The 20,441-nt window shown below is 42.0% G+C and overlaps 1 protein-coding gene across 10 annotated transcripts in view; it reads left to right on the top strand.

Annotated features, from left to right (window-relative positions):
* macf1a (microtubule actin crosslinking factor 1a) overlaps positions 1–20,441 on the top strand; it is a 413,795-nt gene that overhangs the window by 379,672 nt on the left and 13,682 nt on the right. For all 10 annotated transcript variants that reach the window (XM_060942802.1, XM_060942796.1, XM_060942794.1 and 7 more), the window contains 19 exons: positions 84–206; positions 336–437; positions 532–633; positions 717–890; positions 993–1,148; positions 7,084–7,281; positions 7,485–7,613; positions 9,695–9,877; positions 9,990–10,145; positions 10,731–10,937; positions 11,028–11,147; positions 13,545–13,714; positions 13,835–13,994; positions 14,197–14,391; positions 15,310–15,582; positions 16,172–16,360; positions 18,486–18,597; positions 18,738–18,889; positions 19,282–19,444. In XM_060942802.1, coding sequence (XP_060798785.1) covers positions 84–206; positions 336–437; positions 532–633; positions 717–890; positions 993–1,148; positions 7,084–7,281; positions 7,485–7,613; positions 9,695–9,877; positions 9,990–10,145; positions 10,731–10,937; positions 11,028–11,147; positions 13,545–13,714; positions 13,835–13,994; positions 14,197–14,391; positions 15,310–15,582; positions 16,172–16,360; positions 18,486–18,597; positions 18,738–18,889; positions 19,282–19,444 — 3,064 coding nt within the window. The remainder of the gene's footprint in view (positions 1–83; positions 207–335; positions 438–531; positions 634–716; positions 891–992; positions 1,149–7,083; positions 7,282–7,484; positions 7,614–9,694; positions 9,878–9,989; positions 10,146–10,730; positions 10,938–11,027; positions 11,148–13,544; positions 13,715–13,834; positions 13,995–14,196; positions 14,392–15,309; positions 15,583–16,171; positions 16,361–18,485; positions 18,598–18,737; positions 18,890–19,281; positions 19,445–20,441) is intronic.

The following is a 20,441-nucleotide window of genomic DNA, read 5'->3' as shown; positions in this document are numbered from 1 at the left end:
GCTTATAAGTAGCATTATGCAAATTAAAAGGTTCTTTCTGCATTTCTTCAGCTTAACTGTCTGTATCCTTTCTGTGTTCTTAGGCCATCAAAGCAGAGACAGACGGTCTGAGGGAGGAGCTGGAGATTGTTCGCACGCTGGGAGCTGACCTCATCTTTGCTTGTGGAGAAACTGAGAAACCAGAGGTCAAGAAGACCATTGATGAGGTAAGAGCAGAAACATCCAGTGACTTTTTTTAATCCAACTAGAAATGCATCCAAAACCATGTTTTCCTCTTACTTAAACACCCCCCCCTCTTTTTTTTTTTTTTTTTTTTTTTTGAACCTTTCCTCTAGATGAATGCTGCCTGGGAAGGCTTGAACCGCACATGGAGAGAGAGGATGGAGAAACTGGAGGAGGCTATGACGGCCTCTGTGCAGTACCAAGATGCTCTGCAGGTGGGTGGCGCTGGCACTGATGCTGAATCACTCACTGATGCAACACTGGTGTAAAGAATGAATAAGCATGTTAATGAGCATTTCTGCTCTCTAGGGTATGTTTGACTACCTAGACAACGCTGTCATCAAACTGTGCGACATGCAAACTGTGGGAACCGACCTCAGCACCGTCAAACAACAAATAGAGGAGCTCAAGGTTCCGATCAGTTTGAGATTTTGTTTTCTAACTTGAATTAATCTGCAGATTCTACCAAAGCTGAACTTTTTCTCTTCCTACAGCAATTCAAGGTTGAAGTGTACCAACAGCAGATAGACATGGAGAAGCTGTGCCACCAGGGGGAGCTACTGCTCAAAAAGGTTGCTGACCAAGCAGACAGAGACATGATCCAGGAACCTCTCACTGAACTCAGGCACCTGTGGGACAATCTGGGAGAAAAGATCACTCTCAGACAGGTTAGCATGCCTCAACCAGCTGTCTTATTTGTGTACCGTAATGAATATTCATGATTACTGATACCATTCTTTCTTCATGCCTTCTCCCTTTTGCTCTCTCAGCACAAGCTGGAAGGAGCTCTTCTAGCCTTGGGTCAGTTTCAGCACGCTCTCTCTGAGCTGCAGGCCTGGCTAAGCCACACACATGCCACCCTGGACACCCAGAGACCTGTCAGCTCTGACCCCAAAGCCATCGAGATCGAGCTGGCCAAACATCACGTAAGCATACATTCAAAGGGGAACTGGAGGCAATTTTTTTAATCATCAAAATTGTATTTATCTCATTTTCTAAAATATAGGAATGCATTTCTGACAGCTATTTTGTCGCTGCTATAGCAAGTTGAGTGTTTGAAATATGCTATGTAATATATATCAGTCCATATGTCAAAGCAATGGCCGTAAACGAGATTCGCTGAGACCTGTACGAGACATCGTAGGACGGAAGTAAAACGTACAGCGGAAATCAAAGTGACCAACATCTGCCGACGTTGTCAAAAGACGCGCGTGCCCTCCATCGAATGCTGACGTAATCAAGCCGGAAGTTTTCCCCGTGTCCGAAATCGCTCCCTTACTCACTATATAGTGGGGACGCCATTTTGTAGTGCTGTCTGAAACCTTAGTGAGGATTATGTGGGAAATGCGCTCAGTATAATATCTCTCATCTCATCTCATTATCTGTAGCCGCTTTATCCTTCTACAGGGTCGCAGGCAAGCTGGAGCCTATCCCAGCTGACTACGGGCGAAAGGCGGGGTACACCCTGGACAAGTCGCCAGGTCATCACAGGGCTGACACATAGACACAGACAACCATTCACACTCACATTCACACCTACGGTCAATTTAGAGTCACCAGTTAACCTAACCTGCATGTCTTTGGACTGTGGGGGAAACCGGAGCACCCGGAGGAAACCCACGCGGACACGGGGAGAACATGCAAACTCCGCACAGAAAGGCCCTCGCCGGCCACGGGGCTCGAACCCGGACCTTCTTGCTGTGAGGCGACAGCGCTAACCACTACACCACCGTGCCGCCCTCAGTATAATATGTATTTATTATTTTGAAAACCCACCAGATCTGGCATGTTTTAATTGTGCGACAGTAATGACGTAAATAACAGCGCGACGAACTAGTCCTTATCCTGTCGTCTTTCCAACTCTTCTCTACTCCACGTTGGTCGGAAGTCGTATGGAATAATCTCAAATCACCGATGAAGCTGGCAAATCTCGAAATTAATCTAAATTGGAGTGATATGGCGATCTAGCCGCTGTGTAAACGGTTTTCAAAATGGCAGCGCTGTTGGGGTTCAACCCAGTCTGAAACGGTCAATCGGTCAACTTATTTCTCGGGACCCCCGCCCTCGTACCACGCAGACATCTGGGATGGAACACCGCAAAAAAACAGAGAACCAGAGATCGGTTTAACTGCTGTTTATTCACAGTATTCTCGCCAAAGATGAAAGATTACGAACACCTTTTATAACAAATCATAATCTCTCCAAACGGCTATTGTGTCTGTCAAATGTGTGTGTGTGTTTGTACGTGACCTCAGAGAGGGGTGTGTGTGTGTGTGTGTCTACGGGAGGGTGTGAGTGAGTGACATCATTTTGATATCTGTGTCTATGTGCTTGGTCAGCAAATCACATCTTAATTCCATATGTATGTGTGTGTGGTTGACTTGCGAGCAAGTGAGCAGCTTGATCTTGGGGCAGGTCAAATAATCATAACATGCAGTCATACGAAACATAAACAAAGAATATGTCTGGCAAAACAAAGAAATGCTACTTCACCAGAGAAAGGTCAAACAGGATTCAGGATTAAACTCATGAAGTCTTAACATTAGAATCATAAGATCTTAACAACCCTAGATTATATTCTGTAATTATAAAACTAACTTAAATCATTGAATGCATCTTAGATCTAACAATTAAATTTAAATCACTGCCATAGTATATGCAATAGTCCAAAAATATAAAGTCTTAACTCTTTGTTCAGCAATAAGGCTACCATTACATCCAACATTAAAGCGTGTGTGGGTCGATCTGACATCAAAACAGACCTTGGTGTCGTTCAGACACGTCTCTGATCAAAAATACACATTTCATATCAAAATAAACAAAATGTTCCCAAACAATGTCCAGCCGAGACAGAAGGTCATTTTTAACTGAACCGAAGTTAATCCTTAATTTTGTCACCATTTTAATAAATTACTGCCTTCTTGGTCAAGAATAATACTTATATAAACCTAACAAGTGCTGACACTGAAGTCTCGTGAAGATCGCGCGGATAAGCGACGCCTGCCGTGGAACTACATTCAACATGGCTAAAAACCGAAAAGGCCGATAAGCGTAATATAATATGCCAGTACGAGTCACGATATAAGGTTAATAAAACCGAAAACATAATTGAATAACACGTTAATTAAGAAAGAAAGCAAGTTTAAAAGTGACTTCAGTTCCCCTTTAGGCTCAATTGACGCATCACACCCTGGTTTCATTTGTGAATTTTAAATACTGAATAGAACCGAAATGGGCCACGCTACTGCTCAACATTTGTACAATATCCACAAGTCGCAGCAGATCCTGTACAGTATGTGCAAGCTCGCATCGCACAGTGCTGAACGAACACCATCAGCCGCCTTTCTCCGTCCAAAGGAAAACCGTGTATATGTGTGCAGTCTGGTTCTTCTTCTTCTTACCATGGCTGGCTTCACTGTGGGTTGAAATGCAGGTTAAAATTAATACCTGTGTGCTGCGCTTGATAGGAGTCAAGTCAGTTTTATTTGTATAGCACTTTTAACAGTAGATATTGTTGCAAAGTAACTTTATAGAAATGTCTAAATTCCAGATGTAAATCTTACTTGCATCAACTTGTCCCTGTAAATTTATCCCGAATGAGCAAGCCTCATGTGATGGTGGCAAGAAAAACTCTCAAAGTTTTTCTTCAAAAAAGATTCGGAAGCACATCATGTGTTGTGATTTGTTGCTTTTCTTAAAGCTAGACTGCCTTTCAGATTTTTCAAGTGTAGGTCATGAAAAGAATTTTCCCCAACACCCAATTATTTTTGTTTAGTGGACCGAAAGCTACTGAATTCAAATCACAGACTGCTAATTTTATTAGGGTTTTTTTTTTTCTTCTTCAAATAGAACAATTAATTAATTTAGGGCCATATGGCCCTAAATTCTCCACTATTTTTTCCTGCTTCACCATGACCCAATTCAAGATACTGCGTCATGTGGTGGGCTTTCCCCGTTTGCGCAAGGCATTCTGTGATACAAATTTGAAACCGGAGAGAAAAATGGAGGACGTGAGTGTGCGAATGAAACGTGAAAACCGACTACGGTAAAGGAAAGCGAGAAGAAAAGACGCTATGTTGCGAAGGAAAGGAAACGCAGGAATAAACTAATAAATATTGCGGTCAGCGAGCACCTCGGTGTGATCAGCTGTTCGTTTAGCGACAGAATGATGTAACCGTCAGTGCACGGTCAAGGTAAACCTGCACATGCGCACACGGACTTCGTCTGTCTGCTTGACTGCGCGAAGCAGCGATTTCATGCATGTTATTTGCTCGGGAATCCTCTCGAATGAAATAACTTTCCAGCCACAGAATGGTCTGATATTTTCAGATATTACAGAAATAAACATATCACAATGACCAAATTTCAGAGGGAACGAAATTTCACCAATTTTATGAAATCGAAAGGCCGTCTAGCTTTAAAATGATTTAAAACGCTCCACATTGTGATGCTACCGTTGAGGAAAACAGCCATACATGTACAGTTATGTTCAAAATAATAGCAGTCCCTCAACAGTAGCAAGATAAATCACTGTTTTTGTTAAAATTTCAACCTTTACACCGCAAGCAAGTTTCTGGAGGGTATAGTAAAGTTATAGAAAACCAACAGACCCAACAGGCCTGCCGTGCATGCTACTGATTCTGTGAAATTGAATGATTAGCTGAAAGGGGTGTGTTCAAAAAAATAGCAGTGGTGAGTTCAATTAGGGAGGGCATTGATTTTGTGAAAAAAAAGTGTTAACAGGTAGTCCTTATTTAAGGATCAAGGCAACTGACATTGCATATGCTGGCTGTCCTGCATTGGTCCTGAAAAACCAAGTAAAATGGGTCGTTCAAGACACTGTTCTGATGAAGAGCGGCTTTTAATCAAGAAATGGATAAAAGAGGGGAAAACCTACAAAGAAGTGCAGAAACTTGTAGGCTGTTCAGCTAAAATGATATCAAACGCTTTAAAATGGCAGCCAAAACCAGAAAGACGAGGAAGAAAAAGAAAAACAACTTCTCGAATGGATCGGAGAATAACCAAACTGGCAAAGGCTCAGCCAATGATCAGCTCCAGGAGGATCAAAGAAGATCTAAACTTGCCTGTGAGTACTGGTACAATCAGACGACGTCTATGTGAAGCCAATCTACCAGCAAGAAGCCCCCGCAAAGTCCCATTGTTAAAGAAAAGACGTGCTGAAGCGGCTACAGTTTGCCAAAGAACACATTGACTGGCCTGAAAAGAAATGGCGTAATATTTTGTGGACAGATGAAAGTAAGATTGTTCTTTTTGGGTCTAAGGGTCACAGACAGTTTGTCAGACGTCCTGCAAACACAGAATTCGAGCCACAGTACACAGTGAAGACTGTTAAGCATGGTGGTGCAAGCATCATGATATGGGGATGTTTTTCATACTACGGTGTTGGTCCTATTTACCGCATACCAGGGATCATGGATCAGTTTGAGTACATCAGGATACTGGAAGAAGTCATGTTGCCATATGCTGAAGAGGAAATGCCTTTGAAGTGGGTGTTTCAACAAGACAATGACCCCAAACACACCAGCAAGCGAGCAAAATCATGGTTCCAGACAAACAGCATCCAACTATAAGGTGGGGTTTACATTAGACCGTATCAGCGGATCATCAGATTAACGTTTTTAAAACGATTAGCGTGCACACAGCAACGCCAATACACGGATACGCTCGGCTCCGCAGGCATCCTGCGCTCCAAATCACTCCGCCCTGAACAGCGAGTGCCCTCTGGAGGGTGCGCACTCCGGCCCTGCGCAGCTCACAGAGCGCGTGAGTGAAGTGCACGAGCCACGATTCGGGACTGAGCCGCTGTGTGTGTGTGCTTTCAGTGCATATCGGGTATGCGTGTCACTTACCACTTGCAAGTGGAAGGATGGCAAGCCTAAAGACAATCATAACTACACAATGGGCAGTATTTGCATCAGTATTTGCAGTATTTTCGTACTTTTATACTCTTTAATGAAAGGTGATACAAGGCGGAAGTCCGCGCCGTTTTTCAGCAGTCGCGTCACATGACCAACGCCAGCGAATCAGGAAGGTGGATGTCACAGTGACGTTGTCCAATGACGACGCCAGCTAGAGCTCAGCACAGCGTATCCGCGTATTCTCAATGTTTACACAGCACCGGACCAGACACGATCTGGATTGAATACGTGGACCCTGGCAGATTCCCGTTTCCAGGTGTTTTAATGTAAACGGACAGTGCATCCGCGAAGAAAACGAGACAGATACGGTCTAATGTAAACTTGGCCTAATGGAGTGGCCAGCACGATCCCCGGACCTCAATCCCATAGAAAACTTGTGGACTGACATCATAAAAAATGCTGTTCATGAGGCAAAAGCAAGAAATGCAGAGGAATTGTGGACGTAGTACAATTGACCTGGGCTGCAATACCTGTTGACCGTTGCCAGAAGTTGGTCAACTCCATGCACCACAGATGCGAAGCAGTTATCAGAAACCATGGTTATGCAACAAAATATTAGTTTAGGATACTCAGCAAAGTTGAATTTTCAAGAATTTCTTAGTTTGTATGGTACATTTTTGAGTTTCCAAAGAAAGATGTCAACACTGCTTTTTTTTGAACATTACATTTCTTGACTTTCTGTGAAATCTTATGAAATGTAATTACTTTTTCCAATTTTCTTGCTTTGAAATAGAATGTGCAGTATGCCCAATGCATTTGTGTTCATTAAAGTACAATTTATTTGAAGAATTTTGACATTTACTCGCCTTTTTAAAAACACTGCTATTATTTTGAGCACAACTGTGTATTTTTCCTCCCTACTTTTCCACATGTACTGTCTCAGTTTCGTGTGCCTTCTTATTTGTCTGTGCTAACTTCCCAGGTGTTGCGTAATGACGTCCTGTCGCATCGAGCCACAGTGGAGACGGTGAACAGTGCAGGCTCAGAGCTGCTGGAGTCCAGTCCTGGAGACGAGGCTAGCCACCTGAGAGACCAGCTGGATGAGCTGAACCGCAGCTGGGACAGCTTACTCCTGAAGACAGATGAGCGACAGAAACTACTCGAGACTGCGCTGCAGCAGGTGCTCTATTATAGCTCTACTGAAAACAGTACTGCCTGTCCTTGAGCAAATCATGTAGGATTTGTGGTGAGAACTACAAAAGATCAAGTGTACTTTGGACTTTTAAAGGGTACTTAGCAGAGAGGACAGACAGTCTCTTTAATATTAATGGTCGTGAGCGTTGTTCAGTTTTGATTGTGCGGGTTTTTTTTTTTTTACCCCAGGCGGAGGGTTTCCATGGTGAGCTGGAGGAGTTCCTGCAGTGGCTGAGGCGCACAGAGAATCAGTTATCAGCAGCCAAACCCACAGGTGGCCTTCCAGAGACGGCCAGAGAGCAGCTGCAGCAGCACATGGTAAACACTTCACTACAGACCTCGATAGAGAACTAGACGCTTATTTCCGTATGCTTTATATACACTGTGAAATTAAGGCAGTTATACAGTACAGTAGTCCATAAAAGGAAAATGGTAAACACCAAATTTTAGTTTTTGTTTTTTAATTTACAAAATATCCAGAATTATTGTTTGACATTTTAATGTTACAGCCATTTATACAAAGCACTGTACATTTTGTTAACACTAAAGTACACAGCAACATGCAAATAGAACTGAAACTGGGTTACATACACTACCGTTCAAAAGTTCGGGGTCACCCAGACAATTTTGTGTTTTCCATGAAAAGTCACCCTTTTATTTTCCACCATAAGTTGTAAAATGAATAGAAAATATAGTCGAGACATTTTTCTGGCCATTTTGAGCATTTAATCGACCCCACAAATGTGATGCTCCACAAACTCAATCTGCTCAAAGGAAGGTCAGTTTTATAGCTTCTCTAAAGAGCTCAACTGTTTTCAGCTGTGCTAACATGATTGTACAAGGGTTTTCTAATCATCCATTAGCCTTCTGAGGCAATGAGCAAACACATTGTACCATTAGAACACTGGAGTGAGAGTTGCTGGAAATGGGCCTCTATACACCTATTGCACCAAAAACCAGACATTTGCAGCTAGAATAGTCATTTACCACATTAGCAATGTATAGAGTGCATTTCTGATTAGTTTAAAGTGATCTTCATTGAAAAGAACAGTGCTTTTCTTTCAAAAATAAGGACATTTCAAAGTGACCCCAAACGTTTGAACGGTAGTGTACACACTCGTAATCTGGGCTCAGTTTCCCAAAGGCATTCTACAACGAAAATCATTTGAACAGTTGCAGTGTGTGTTCAGTGTGACGTTTACTCTACCATTTAATGATCTATGATGATGTACCTCATCATAGTCTGAGTCTGACAGGTTATTAAAGGGATTCTCTAAACAAAAAAAAAATCAGTCCTTCCCACGTCATGTGTCGCGTGGAAGCCCTCGGCCTCTCGCCTGTTACATAGCTTGGGTTACAGTGGGGGGGGCTGGTCCTCTGGTAACTGTGAGAGTTTGACTCCCCACTCGCATCTGTATTGTAGCGTGCCTTGCTAGACGGCAGTAGGTACCATTTTTATGATGGTTTTTGGTATGACCCGACCGTGAGTAGAACTCACGATCAAGAGGCGGACGCGCTAACCACTAGGCCACTCGCCAGTGCATTCTCTAAACAGCATGAGACTTTAAAGTGCATATCACGGGTAAATTCAGGAGCAAGATCAATGTAATTCTCCTTTTTATATTAAACTTTGGTCAAATATCTGTCACATTTTGTATTCTGTGAATTTTTTTTTTACCTTGCGCAATACCAGAAAACTTCAGTTGAAATCGAGCCATTTGAGGCGAATTGGTCCGCCTCTGAAAAAACTTGGCATTTGGATTTCCCAGCAAACGTTGATTTTCGTGACGTCGCGTGCGGGATGCCTCCTTCTGAATCCTACGTCAGCGCTGGTTTGTTTATGAGAAAACAACCTGGTGGTTTTCTGCAAATTTCTTCAATGTTATCGCGTAATTATTAAAATGGTTAACAGATGTATCGTAGGAGGGTGTAGCAACACCGATCTTGATGGGATTAGTACTCATCGTTTCCCAAAAGACCGGACAATGAGAGAGAAATGGGAGCGCTTGGTGTACACAGGCTGTGCACTGAAACCGTGCAAAGCTCGCGCAGCCTGCTGGCGCTTCCGCAGGTAACGTCACGAATCTGGCTCCAGACTCCCTTGGGATTTTTCCAGACGCGTTTTATTTTATTTTTTTCTGCTGTAGACAGATGGCCTTGTGCAAAATTACCCTTCTGGATGAGTGCGACATACTTTCATATAAAAAAAAAAACGAATTTGGTCCAGGATATGCACTTGAAAGCTGTTCTCATATTTCTTGAAATCTGATAACAGCTATTGAGGACACCTTGAATCTTAATCCTCTCATCAGATTGATCTAATTTTGCCAAAATTGGATTGTTTTTCTGCAGTTACAGTAATAAACGATTTTTGCATGTGAATACACTTTGTGCTGCAGGAGCTGCAGGCTCAGTTGACACAGCGTGGTGAACAGTACCACCGACTGCTAGATCAGGGAGAGTCCATGCTGTTGGCCAGAGGGGGTGATGAGGGCAGCCCTGGAACCACTCAAACCCAGCAGAACCTGGCCCTGCTCCAAAACAAGTGGACCAGTCTGAATGCCAAGATGGACGACAGGAGGGTATGATGAGATGCCTTGTAGCTATTATAGCTCAGTGTTATTTTCATCAATATTTAAGTGGCCATTGTATAGCCATCTGGTTCTCAGTGCTGCTTCTTTGGTTTGTCATTAGGGTAAATTGGAGGAGGCTGTATCCCTGGCAACAGGGTTCCAGTCATCACTGCAGGACACCATCAACTGGCTGACACAGGCAGAGCAGACTCTGAACATGGCCCAACCACCTAGCCTCATTCTTGACACTGTTCTCTTCCAGATAGATGAGCACAAGGTGAGATCTGGCTGTTATAATTGATCCGTTTAGTGGTGTAATGGTGCTGTGTCTCATCCGAAATCTTCACTTTGCTGAGACTGTGTGTATGGTGGTCTGGGAAAACCTGTTGGATGTTGCTGTGGCTGATTCTGATCAAGCCAAAAATGACACACACAGTTCTGTCAAAATAGGATTTTTTGCTCATAACATACCTCGACACATTAACTTTTAAGCAAACCTAAATATATTTCAGCAAAATGAAGAGTATAGATTGATTTATGGTTCTAAGCTTGCCTTGGCTATCATCTTGTCAAGATCATGTGGAATAGGAGTGTGTGTTTTGGGGGTTTTTTTGTTTTGTTTTTTTTACATGCCTGGGCAAGGGGTTTTAAAATGATGGCGCTCTTAGTCACCCAGTGAACTAGCCTGCGGATGCGATAATGATCGAGACTACAAAATATTTATAGTACAAAATGTCAAAATTTCACCACGTGAAGGGTTCGTCCAGGCCTTCACACACATCTGCTAGCTTTACTCAGCTGCCTAAGACCGACAGATATTGCCACAGCCCTGACTATTTGCCTGGTGCTGTGTGCTCCGTAGGTGTTTGTGAATGAGGTGAACACACACAGGGAGCAGGTACTGGCTCTGGAGAAGGCAGGTTCTCAGCTGCGCTTTGCCAGCCTCAAACAGGATGTGGTGCTCATCAAGAACCTGCTGTTGAGTGTGCAAGCTCGCTGGGACAAGCTGGTGCAGAGGTCTCTGGACAGGGGACGGCACCTGGACGAGGCCCGCAAGAGAGCAAAACAGGTAACCCTATCCGTCACATATCCCCCCCCCCCCCCCCCCATTATCATCACTCAGCGGAGCAGTTTATTGATGGTGTGTTTTTGTGGTTAGTTCCATGAGGCCTGGAGGAAGCTGACTGATTGGCTGGAGGAGGCTGAGAAAAGACTGGACTCTGAGCTGGAGATCTCCAATGAGCCTGATAAAATCAAAGTGCAGCTCACTAAACATAAGGTACAAATGTAAAGAACTGATGAACATTCAATGTCTGGATTAAACTACATATTTATTGCCAAAAAAAATGGTACTGAATTTACTCGACCTGCATGAAAAATGCTGGAACTGCCATCTTGCTCATTGGTGCCAAAAAAAACTTGCAACGATGCATACTTGTGTGTTGTCGTTTAACTAGTTATATTTAGATATCTAGATTGTTTGTTAGTTATTTTTATGCCTCCGCCACCTTAAAGTGCCATTCCACCATTGGATGTATTCTTTGGCATAAAATACAATATATTTTGACAACATATATAAATGGTATCACTAGATAGAGAAATCTTTTAGCTTCAAAATGATATATCAAACATAACTTTTTGACGACAAGTATATTAATTTTGCGACCAAAGTCACCTACCCTTTTAATTTCCGCGCGTGATGTCATCGGCAGGTTCCCCTTCTTGTGTACCACGTGACGTGGCACATATTATCAGCAATGGCGGATAGAACGCGATAAAAATAATACCAATAAATCTAGCTAATACCAATAAATCTAGCTAACTGAAAGATTAACTCAAAATGTTTCGCAATTTTTTTGGCCCCCATATACGAGGAGAAATGACTCTCTCACTTTGGGGGTTTCCTGGTCTAAAAATAGACCGACACGTGGTACACAAGAAGGGGAACCTGCCGATGACATCACGTTTCACTACCGCGCGGAAATTAAAAGGGTAGGTGACTTTGGTCGCAAAATTAATATACTTGTCGTTGTCAAAAAATTATGTTTGATATATCATTTTGAAGCTAAAAGATTTCTCTGTCTAGTCATGTTGTCATAAAATATATTGTACTTTATGCCAAAGAATACATCCAATGGTGGAATGGCACTTTAAGGTGCAGGAGGCATTATGTTTTCGGATTGTCCGTCCGTCCGTGCGTGCGTCTGTCCCGAAACCTTGTGAACACGATATCTCAAAGGCTAATGAAAGGAATTTCACCAAACTTTCACCATTTGTGCATTTGGGGACAAACATGAACTGATTAGATTTTGAGGTTAAAAGGTCACAGGTCAAGATTACTGTGAGGTCGATTGTCCATCCCCAAACCTTGTGAACACCATATCTCAAAGACTAATGAAAGGAATTTCACCAAACTTTCACCATTTGTGCACTTTGGGACAAGGATGAACTGATTAGATTTTGAGATCAAGAGGTCTAAGGTCAAGGTCACTGTGAGGTCAAATGTCTGTCCGAAAACCTTGTGAACACAATATCTCCAAGACTAATGAAAGGAATTTCGCCAAACTTTCACCATTTGTGCGCTTTGGGACAAAACATGAACTGATTAGATTTTGAGGTTAAAAGGTCACAGGTCAAGATTACTGTGAGGTCAAATGTCCATCCCCAAATCACAACTTAATAAGGCGTGTAGTCTACCAGGCGGAGGCATCCCCATCGACGCCGTTGGCGTCGCGTTCTGTCTAGTTCTGTTCAGACTAGTGCTGTCAAGCGATTAAAATATTTAATCGCGATTAATGTCGCGACTGTCATAGTTAACTCGCGATTAATCGCAACTTAATCGCGCATTTTTGTCACATGAAAAACCATTGTAATTCTCTTATCAGCATAAAAAAGTGAATGGGCTTGCTTTGTACCAATGTTTTTTTTTTTTTATTGCAGAGCATAACGCGTCTTGTCACAGCCACTGACATCCATAACTTCCATATTAGATGAGAAAACCAAGGGATGAAAAATAAAGTGCATATCAGTGTGAAAATAAAAAAATGTTTTATTTTACTCTTCATTAGTTTCTTTTGAAGAGAAGTATTTGCCATAAAAGAAGAAAAAAACAGATAACAAAAATAAAAACATTCATCATGCGTTCAAAAACGTTCATCATAGTGTGGCACTGTATTCTCTAATTCTCACCACTTATAACTCTACACCTCCCCGGTGGAGATGAGCTGGGAAACTGAAGACTGAAGGAACAGTATTGAAAAGTATTTTTCCAGTCTCACCTGTGAAAGCTAATCCCATGTGATCTCGTTTGGACGGTAAACCTGTTGGTACAGTTAAACGCAGCACATGAATGAGGCATCTTTATTCTCGGCTACTGTCTAGACGCTATACCAGAGACACTGAAGAATCTCCACTTTGCCCCATCCAATATGGCGGCGAGGATGTTTATATGTCTAATGCCTTTCTCTATCACTCACACGTACTCTTATTGAAGCAGCGCGCGACAAGCCTCAACAGGAACTACGGGTGACTCACAGGGCCAAATTAGAATTTGCGTTAACGGCACTATTTTTTTTTAATCGCGTTAACGCGTTATTATCGCGTTAACTTTGACAGCACTAGTTCAGACACATCAGTATTATGACGCGTCCTCTTTCCTGTCATCCATTCACTGTAGGAGTTTCAGAAGGCTCTTGGTTCTAAGCAGCCAGTATATGACACCACAGTGCGCTCTGGGAAGGCGATGAGAGACAAAGCTACACTGCCAGCTGACACACACAAACTGGAAAACCTCCTCGGGGAGGTCAGAGACAAGTGGGACACTGTGTGCGGGAAGAGTGTCGAAAGGTAAAAAGCCCACAATCTGACAGGATCATTTGAATAAGCTACTCTATGGGAAGTCGATATAAAAGGCGAAAGAGAAGATAAAAGGTTAAAACAAGTTTGTACTCTGTGTCTTGTTCTCAGGCAGCACAAGTTGGAGGAGGCCCTGCTGTTCTCGGGTCAGTTTGCCGAGGCTCTGCAGGCACTTGTGGACTGGTTGTACCGGGTGGAGCCACAGTTGGCTGAAGACCAGCCTGTCCATGGAGACCTGGACCTCGTCTCTAATCTAATGGATTCCCATAAGGTACTAGTGACACATGTCACTATTGTGTGAAATATTAGTTGAGGAGGTATCATGGTGCTTATAGTTAGGCTAAGATTCAGACATGTTTATTTGCTTTGTTGAAATCCGTTAATCTCATTTACAAGATCATAGAAGGCTGTTGAAAAACCTGGTAACTTCCTAAATCAGAACTGTCTGATTATGTGAATATGAACACCGTCAGGCCTTCCAAAAGGAGCTGGGGAAAAGGACCGGTAGTGTTCAGGCACTGAAACGTTCTGCTCGGGAACTCATGGATACAGGCCGGGATGACACCGCCTGGGTCAAAGTTCAGCTGCAGGAGCTCAGCAACCGCTGGGAGACGGTCTGCGCACTGTCTGTCTCCAAACAGACCCGTCTCCAGCAGGCTCTCAAACAGGTGAAAAAGCAGCTTAAACTACACTAAGTAACTTTAAAAACGCACATTGATAAAACTTGCTGAATTCGTGCTGAGTTTATCTCAAGAAGAAAAGAAATATATCACAATGGAAAAATAACTTCGTTCCGCCCGAATAAGTTCCAAATCTGTGCTCAAATCAGAATTTAAGGGAGTTGTACTCAATAACGTACAATATGACTCGGGTAGTCAATGACATGGACAGGCTTTAATTTTCAAACAAATTTTGCAGACACTGTACACACACAATCTTGCCTATAAATACCCGGGGGAAATGATGGGAAAATTGTCATTATTGAAGATGCCACGCCTAAGCCAAAATCAACGTGAACAGGCCATCGGGATGTTGCGTGCCGGAAGTACACAGACAGAGGTCGCCCGGCACTTCGGTGTTCATCATTCGACCATTTCCCGTTTGAGTCAGTGTTACAGACAGACAGGGAGCACCAGGGATCGTCCACGCCCTGGTCAGCCTCGAGTCACGACGCCAGTTCAGGATCAGCACATCAGGCTAGCTCACCTCCGTGACAGATTCCTGACGCCCTCAGTCACTGCTGCTGAGACCCCTGGACGACACAGACCCAGAATCGCCAGCATGACGGTCCGAACATGGACCAACTGTCACTTTGAATTTTTTTATTGTGAATTAATTCTTGAGTTTGACAATAAATGTCCTTTATCGATGTTTCAAGATGTGTGTGCATTACATACAATATCATAAATTTCAAATATATGCATGGATCTAAAGTGATATCGTGTTGAATTCCATTGTGCGTTTTTAAAGTTACTTAGTATATAATAAATACAGGTACTGTAATAGTTAACCAAATGAAAATACTACTGGAAAACAGCTATGCATCATTTCCTTTTACCTCCTCCCACTCTCGTGTCCCCTCACAGGCTGAGGAGTTCCGCACAGCTGTGCAGATGTTATTGGAGTGGCTCTCGGAGGCAGAGCAAACCCTGCGTTTCCGAGGCATCCTGCCAGAGGAGGTGGAGACCTTGCAGGCCTTGTTACACACGCATCGTGACTTCATGCAGACTGTGGAAGAAAAGAGAGTGGATGTGAACAAAGCAGCTGGCATGGGCGAGGCCATACTTGCAGTGTGCCATCCCGACTGTATCACCACCATCAAACACTGGATCACCATCATCAGGGCCCGCTTTGAGGAGGTAGTGCAGCTGTGATTTCTGGTTGTGTTCCAAGTTTTAAGAGGGGAGCTGAAAAGTGTTTTTGATCTTTACCAAGCGTTTAAAGAGGTGCAGCTGCATGTCATCACTGTGGATTAGCGAGAAGTTTCTTTGGCTTCGGTTTTGCAGCACTGCATCCTAATTCAGCGCAAAAAAGTGTAAACATATATCATTGCTATCTGATAACCCTGTCTCACAGCTGACATCAGGTTTGTTTGTTTTTTGTGCCATTGTCATGGAAAGCGTTTAGAATTGTGCTAAATACACTGGTACATGTGGGTGAGAATCACTTCTCTTCGTGCCATGTCCCCCACACAGCACTTTATTTCGGTGGTTGTGCTTTAAAATGTCAGCGAAAAAAGCTCAAATTTGGATTCGATTGAACCGTGAGTGCAGTACTTCAAATACAAGCAACGCATGATGCCGCAGTTTGTCCATCGTGAGACTGTATCTTCGCTTGTACAAAGTATTTTCCCTCTCCTCATCTCTCCATCATTGAAATCCCACTTCCGAAGTCTGTCTTGTTGTTATCAGAAATGCACCAAACTGAATGCTCTTGTGCGTTGTCCAGGTTTTAACATGGGCGAAGCAGCATGAGCAGCGGCTGGAGGCAGCACTCTCAGAACTACTCAACAATGCAGCGCTGTTGGAAGACCTGTTGTCATGGCTACAGTGGGCGGAAACGACATTAGTGCAACGTGACACTGAGCCCCTCCCCCAGGACATCACTCAGCTTAAAACGCTGATCACAGAGCACCAGGTGAGTGGGGCTACACTGGTCCATGAAATGGGAAGGGATATATAGATATGTTTTACTGGGAAATGCGCCACTCCTTTTTTTTTTTTTTTTTTTTTTTTTTTTTAAATACAAACTACATTTGGGACATTAACTAACCATATTTTCCAATATCTTCACTCATGAGAAAATTGATGAATTGTTTTGATTAGCTTGCATAGTTTTTGTTTGTGTCGATATAATAAATTAGCCATTGTCTTGAAGATATCAAGTTATTTTTTTGTGTTGACAAAATCGTATTTTTCAAACGAACTATATCCCGGACCTGAGTAACATATTTTGCAATATCTTCACTCATGAAGATATCGATGATGTCACTTCCAGTGTTTTCCCACTGACTTGACACATGCTGTCAAAATGGTAAACTGGTTCAAAATTAAAATTCTTTTGATTGGCTTGTTTTTTTTTTTTTTTTGTGGATATCCATACAATAAAAAGAGCATTACATAGTGGCGCGACGATCTGAAGTTTATTTTCTTGTGTTTGAAAATATTTCACTCGTTTGCAACGTTCACTTGTGAAATATGTTCACTTGAGGATAAACTTCATAGCTTCATGGTGGTGTGAAGCTATGAAGTTTATCCTCAAGTGAACATATTTCACGAGTGAACGTTGTTATATAGCCATTTACAAATAGATTGAGTGGAATAACTGTTTTTAATTTTTTTCACGGTCCGGTTTCCATCAAATCATGCGCTCTGATTGGCTGGCAAGCGGGTCCGTATCCTACAATATGGACTTCTGGTGGCTCGCTCGTTCACAACAACAAACAACACAGTAGCGTTTTTGTCAACATTTATCTTTTTTTTTTAAATAAGATTTATTTATAAGATTATCAAAAATCTCAAATTTTTGCCAGCATTTCTCGGGAGAATAGCATTAATTTTACAGCATGGATAGCGATAACGACAGTGTTCGCAGCGAAAGCGAGTTTTACTACCCTGAGGAAGAAGAAATAAAACATTTCAGGAGAAAGCTAAAAACCTGTAACTGTTGCTAACACCGAGCAAAAACATGGCTGAATCCTGAATGACTCAATTTTGTATAAATAGGGGACTACATAGGCGGCAAAATGTAGTTGTTTTTTTTTTTTCCTGCCATGGAAGTGCACTTGTATACCGAGGAGGAAGCCATTTGCATTACAGCCGTGAATGAGGATTCAAAATGGCGGCTCGGCTCAGTTTTCCCTTTCGGGTGCTCTCGTTTTCTGTTAGAATTTGGTAAAGAAAAAAATAAATATATTATTTACCAGCTTAAGGTCGGTCTGTATGGTGAAATACCGTGACCTCGGCCTTGAATACTGACCTCGGCCCAGAGGGCCTCGCTCAGTACTTTCAAGACCTCAGTCGCGGTATTTCAACATACGGACCGACCTTAAGCTGGTAAATAACATGTATCATATTTCAATCATATTTTGTTCAATGAATTTCTCAAAATTCAGTGAACGTGGATATATATCCACGTTCAATGAATTTTGAGAAATGGAGCATTTTTATTTTTTTAAATAAAAACTTTATACGAAACATCCAACAAAATAATGTCTGCTTAGAATGTAAACAAACCAGCAAAATGACAGTAGCAATTTGTGAAAATGCTATAATAATAATTCTTGGGGGGAAAAAACATTCTTACCATCATGTACTTTTCTTCCATATTTTGTTTGTTTAATTTTTGGGGTTTTTCTTTTGTTTTTTTGGCAAGCCAACTTAAAGGTGCGTTACCGCCAATGACTGGGCTGGAGTGTGCAACAGGAGATTTTTTTTTGGGGGGGGGGACTATATTCTTTTAGCCATTTCTGTTTCTTTTAAATACTTGATCATTTTTGGGGTTTTGTTTTCGAGTAGAGTTTATTTCATCCTCGGTTGGTGCAGCAACATGCTCTGCTGTTTTGTTTTGTTTTTTCTCTCTTCTCTACTCACGGTATATGTGCTGATATCCTAGTAGTGGAGTAGCCAGTCAGAGTGTGTGATTGCTCATATCCAGTGAATGTGGATAGAAGTGTATGTGTGTGATATATCGTGTGTACACGTGTGTATTGTTGAGATCACATTGATTAAACCTATAAATTGTAATTGTACACCACTGTCAGGTTTTCATGGAGGAGATGACTCGTAAACAGCCTGATGTGGATAAAGTGACAAAAACCTACAAGAGAAAACCATCAGAAACTTCTAGCAGTCTTGCTGAGAGACGGGGTGTCCGTAAGTAGCCTTTCTTATGCTTCTGTACTGCTTACATTCGCATGCATAAACAAAGCACAATGTCCTTGCAGCGTGTTGTTGAATATTTGTGTGGTGTGAGTACAGATTGTTACTAGATATGTTTGCTTTCTCTTCCTCAGGTAAGCAGCAGCAACAGCAGCAGCAGCCTGCCATGCAGGTAACCGGAGGAAACCCTCGCCTTAACCAACTCTGCTCACGATGGCAACAGGTTTGGCTACTGGCCCTGGACCGCCAGCGCAAGCTCCATGATGCCCTCGACAGGCTAGAAGAGGTACAGCATTTTTTTAAACTATAATTATATCTATTACACACAGAGGATGTACAGTATAATGCAACTCAGTATTGTTTACCATTTAATCTTGTAGACGTGATAGACATCAATAGGATTTCACAACAGAAAAATGACAAATAAAACAAACACATGAAAAATAAATCAAGTCATTCAATTAAGTAATCAAATAAGGATACAGAATTTGTTTTTGGTTTCTTTAAATCTGAAGAAAAATAATTATGTATGTTTGGTGCTTCCTTTTCAACCTCAAGCATTATTCATGGTACATGGTTTGATTTTTGTTTTATTAGTTATTGTCGTGCAGTCTGGGTTTTTTTTTTCTTTTAAACCTCAGTGATCTTATTTTTGTTTGTGTGTGACTCATGTTGCAGCTGAAAGAATTTGCCAACTTTGACTTTGATGTATGGAGGAAGAAGTACATGCGCTGGATGAATCATAAGAAGTCTCGCGTCATGGACTTTTTCCGGCGCATAGACAAGGACCAAGATGGCAAAATCACTCGGCAGGAATTTATCGATGGCATCCTGGCTTCAAGTATGTCTATATATATTGATATAAATAAGTACAAGTGCATAAGAAGTGATGCCTTTTGAAAAGTCTTACCCTGTGTCCGAAATCACTCACTTGTTCACTACTCCCTACTCCCTATATAGGGAATTACTATATAGAGGACTATATCGTGAGCTCATTTGTAAAATGAAAAAAAAAAAATGCTTTCAGACGCTAGTCCGTCTCGCTGGTATTTATGTCATTACTGTCACACAATTAAAACGTGCCAGATCGGCCGGCTGATGGGTTTTCAAAATAAATACATGCATGTATTTTTGTGATAAATACATATTATACTGAGCGTATTTCCCACATTAATCAGTACAACGTACCTGAACCTTTCAGTTCTTTTAAGTCAAGGCTGAATACTTTCTTCTTTGCCACTACCTTTTATTAAATCATTTGAGACTCTCTTAATTTTTAATTTGATTTCTTTCAGCGCGACCACAATGCATGATGGGATATATTGCTTGGTTAGTGATCATCAGTTGTTCACTACTTTTCATGGTGCACTGTGGGATACTTTGAGTGCACTATGTAGGGTGTAATAATCCTTACTATCGTTTCAGACAGGACTACAAAATGGCGACCACACTATATAGTGAGTAGGAAGCGATTTCGGACATGGGGTTAGTTTACAGTAATTAGTCAAATCCAGATTTCTTGGTACCCTACATGAAAATTAACATGGATTTTAAAAAATAAATAACACAGAATAAGTAATAAGGGCCCTGGTATAATGTTATTTTAACACACTATCCTATAGACCCTTTTCACTCACGTGACCTTCGTAAACGCGACCGCCATTTTGGACATGAAGAAATAACGGTTTATGGCACAGACCCTTTCGGTTCTCGCTCATCTAGCTGCTACAATGACTGCTTAGACTGCAACAATAATACCTAACACACATTTAAGTATCCGTCCTAAAGACGTGAAACTCGTCGAGTGACGAGTGTGTTCATTGATGAGCTAACACAAT

This window comes from Neoarius graeffei, chromosome 16, assembly GCF_027579695.1.
Source record: "Neoarius graeffei isolate fNeoGra1 chromosome 16, fNeoGra1.pri, whole genome shotgun sequence".
NCBI lineage: Eukaryota > Metazoa > Chordata > Actinopteri > Siluriformes > Ariidae > Neoarius > Neoarius graeffei.
Note: the sequence above shows the minus strand (reverse complement) of the source record. Positions and strands in the feature narration are given on the sequence as shown.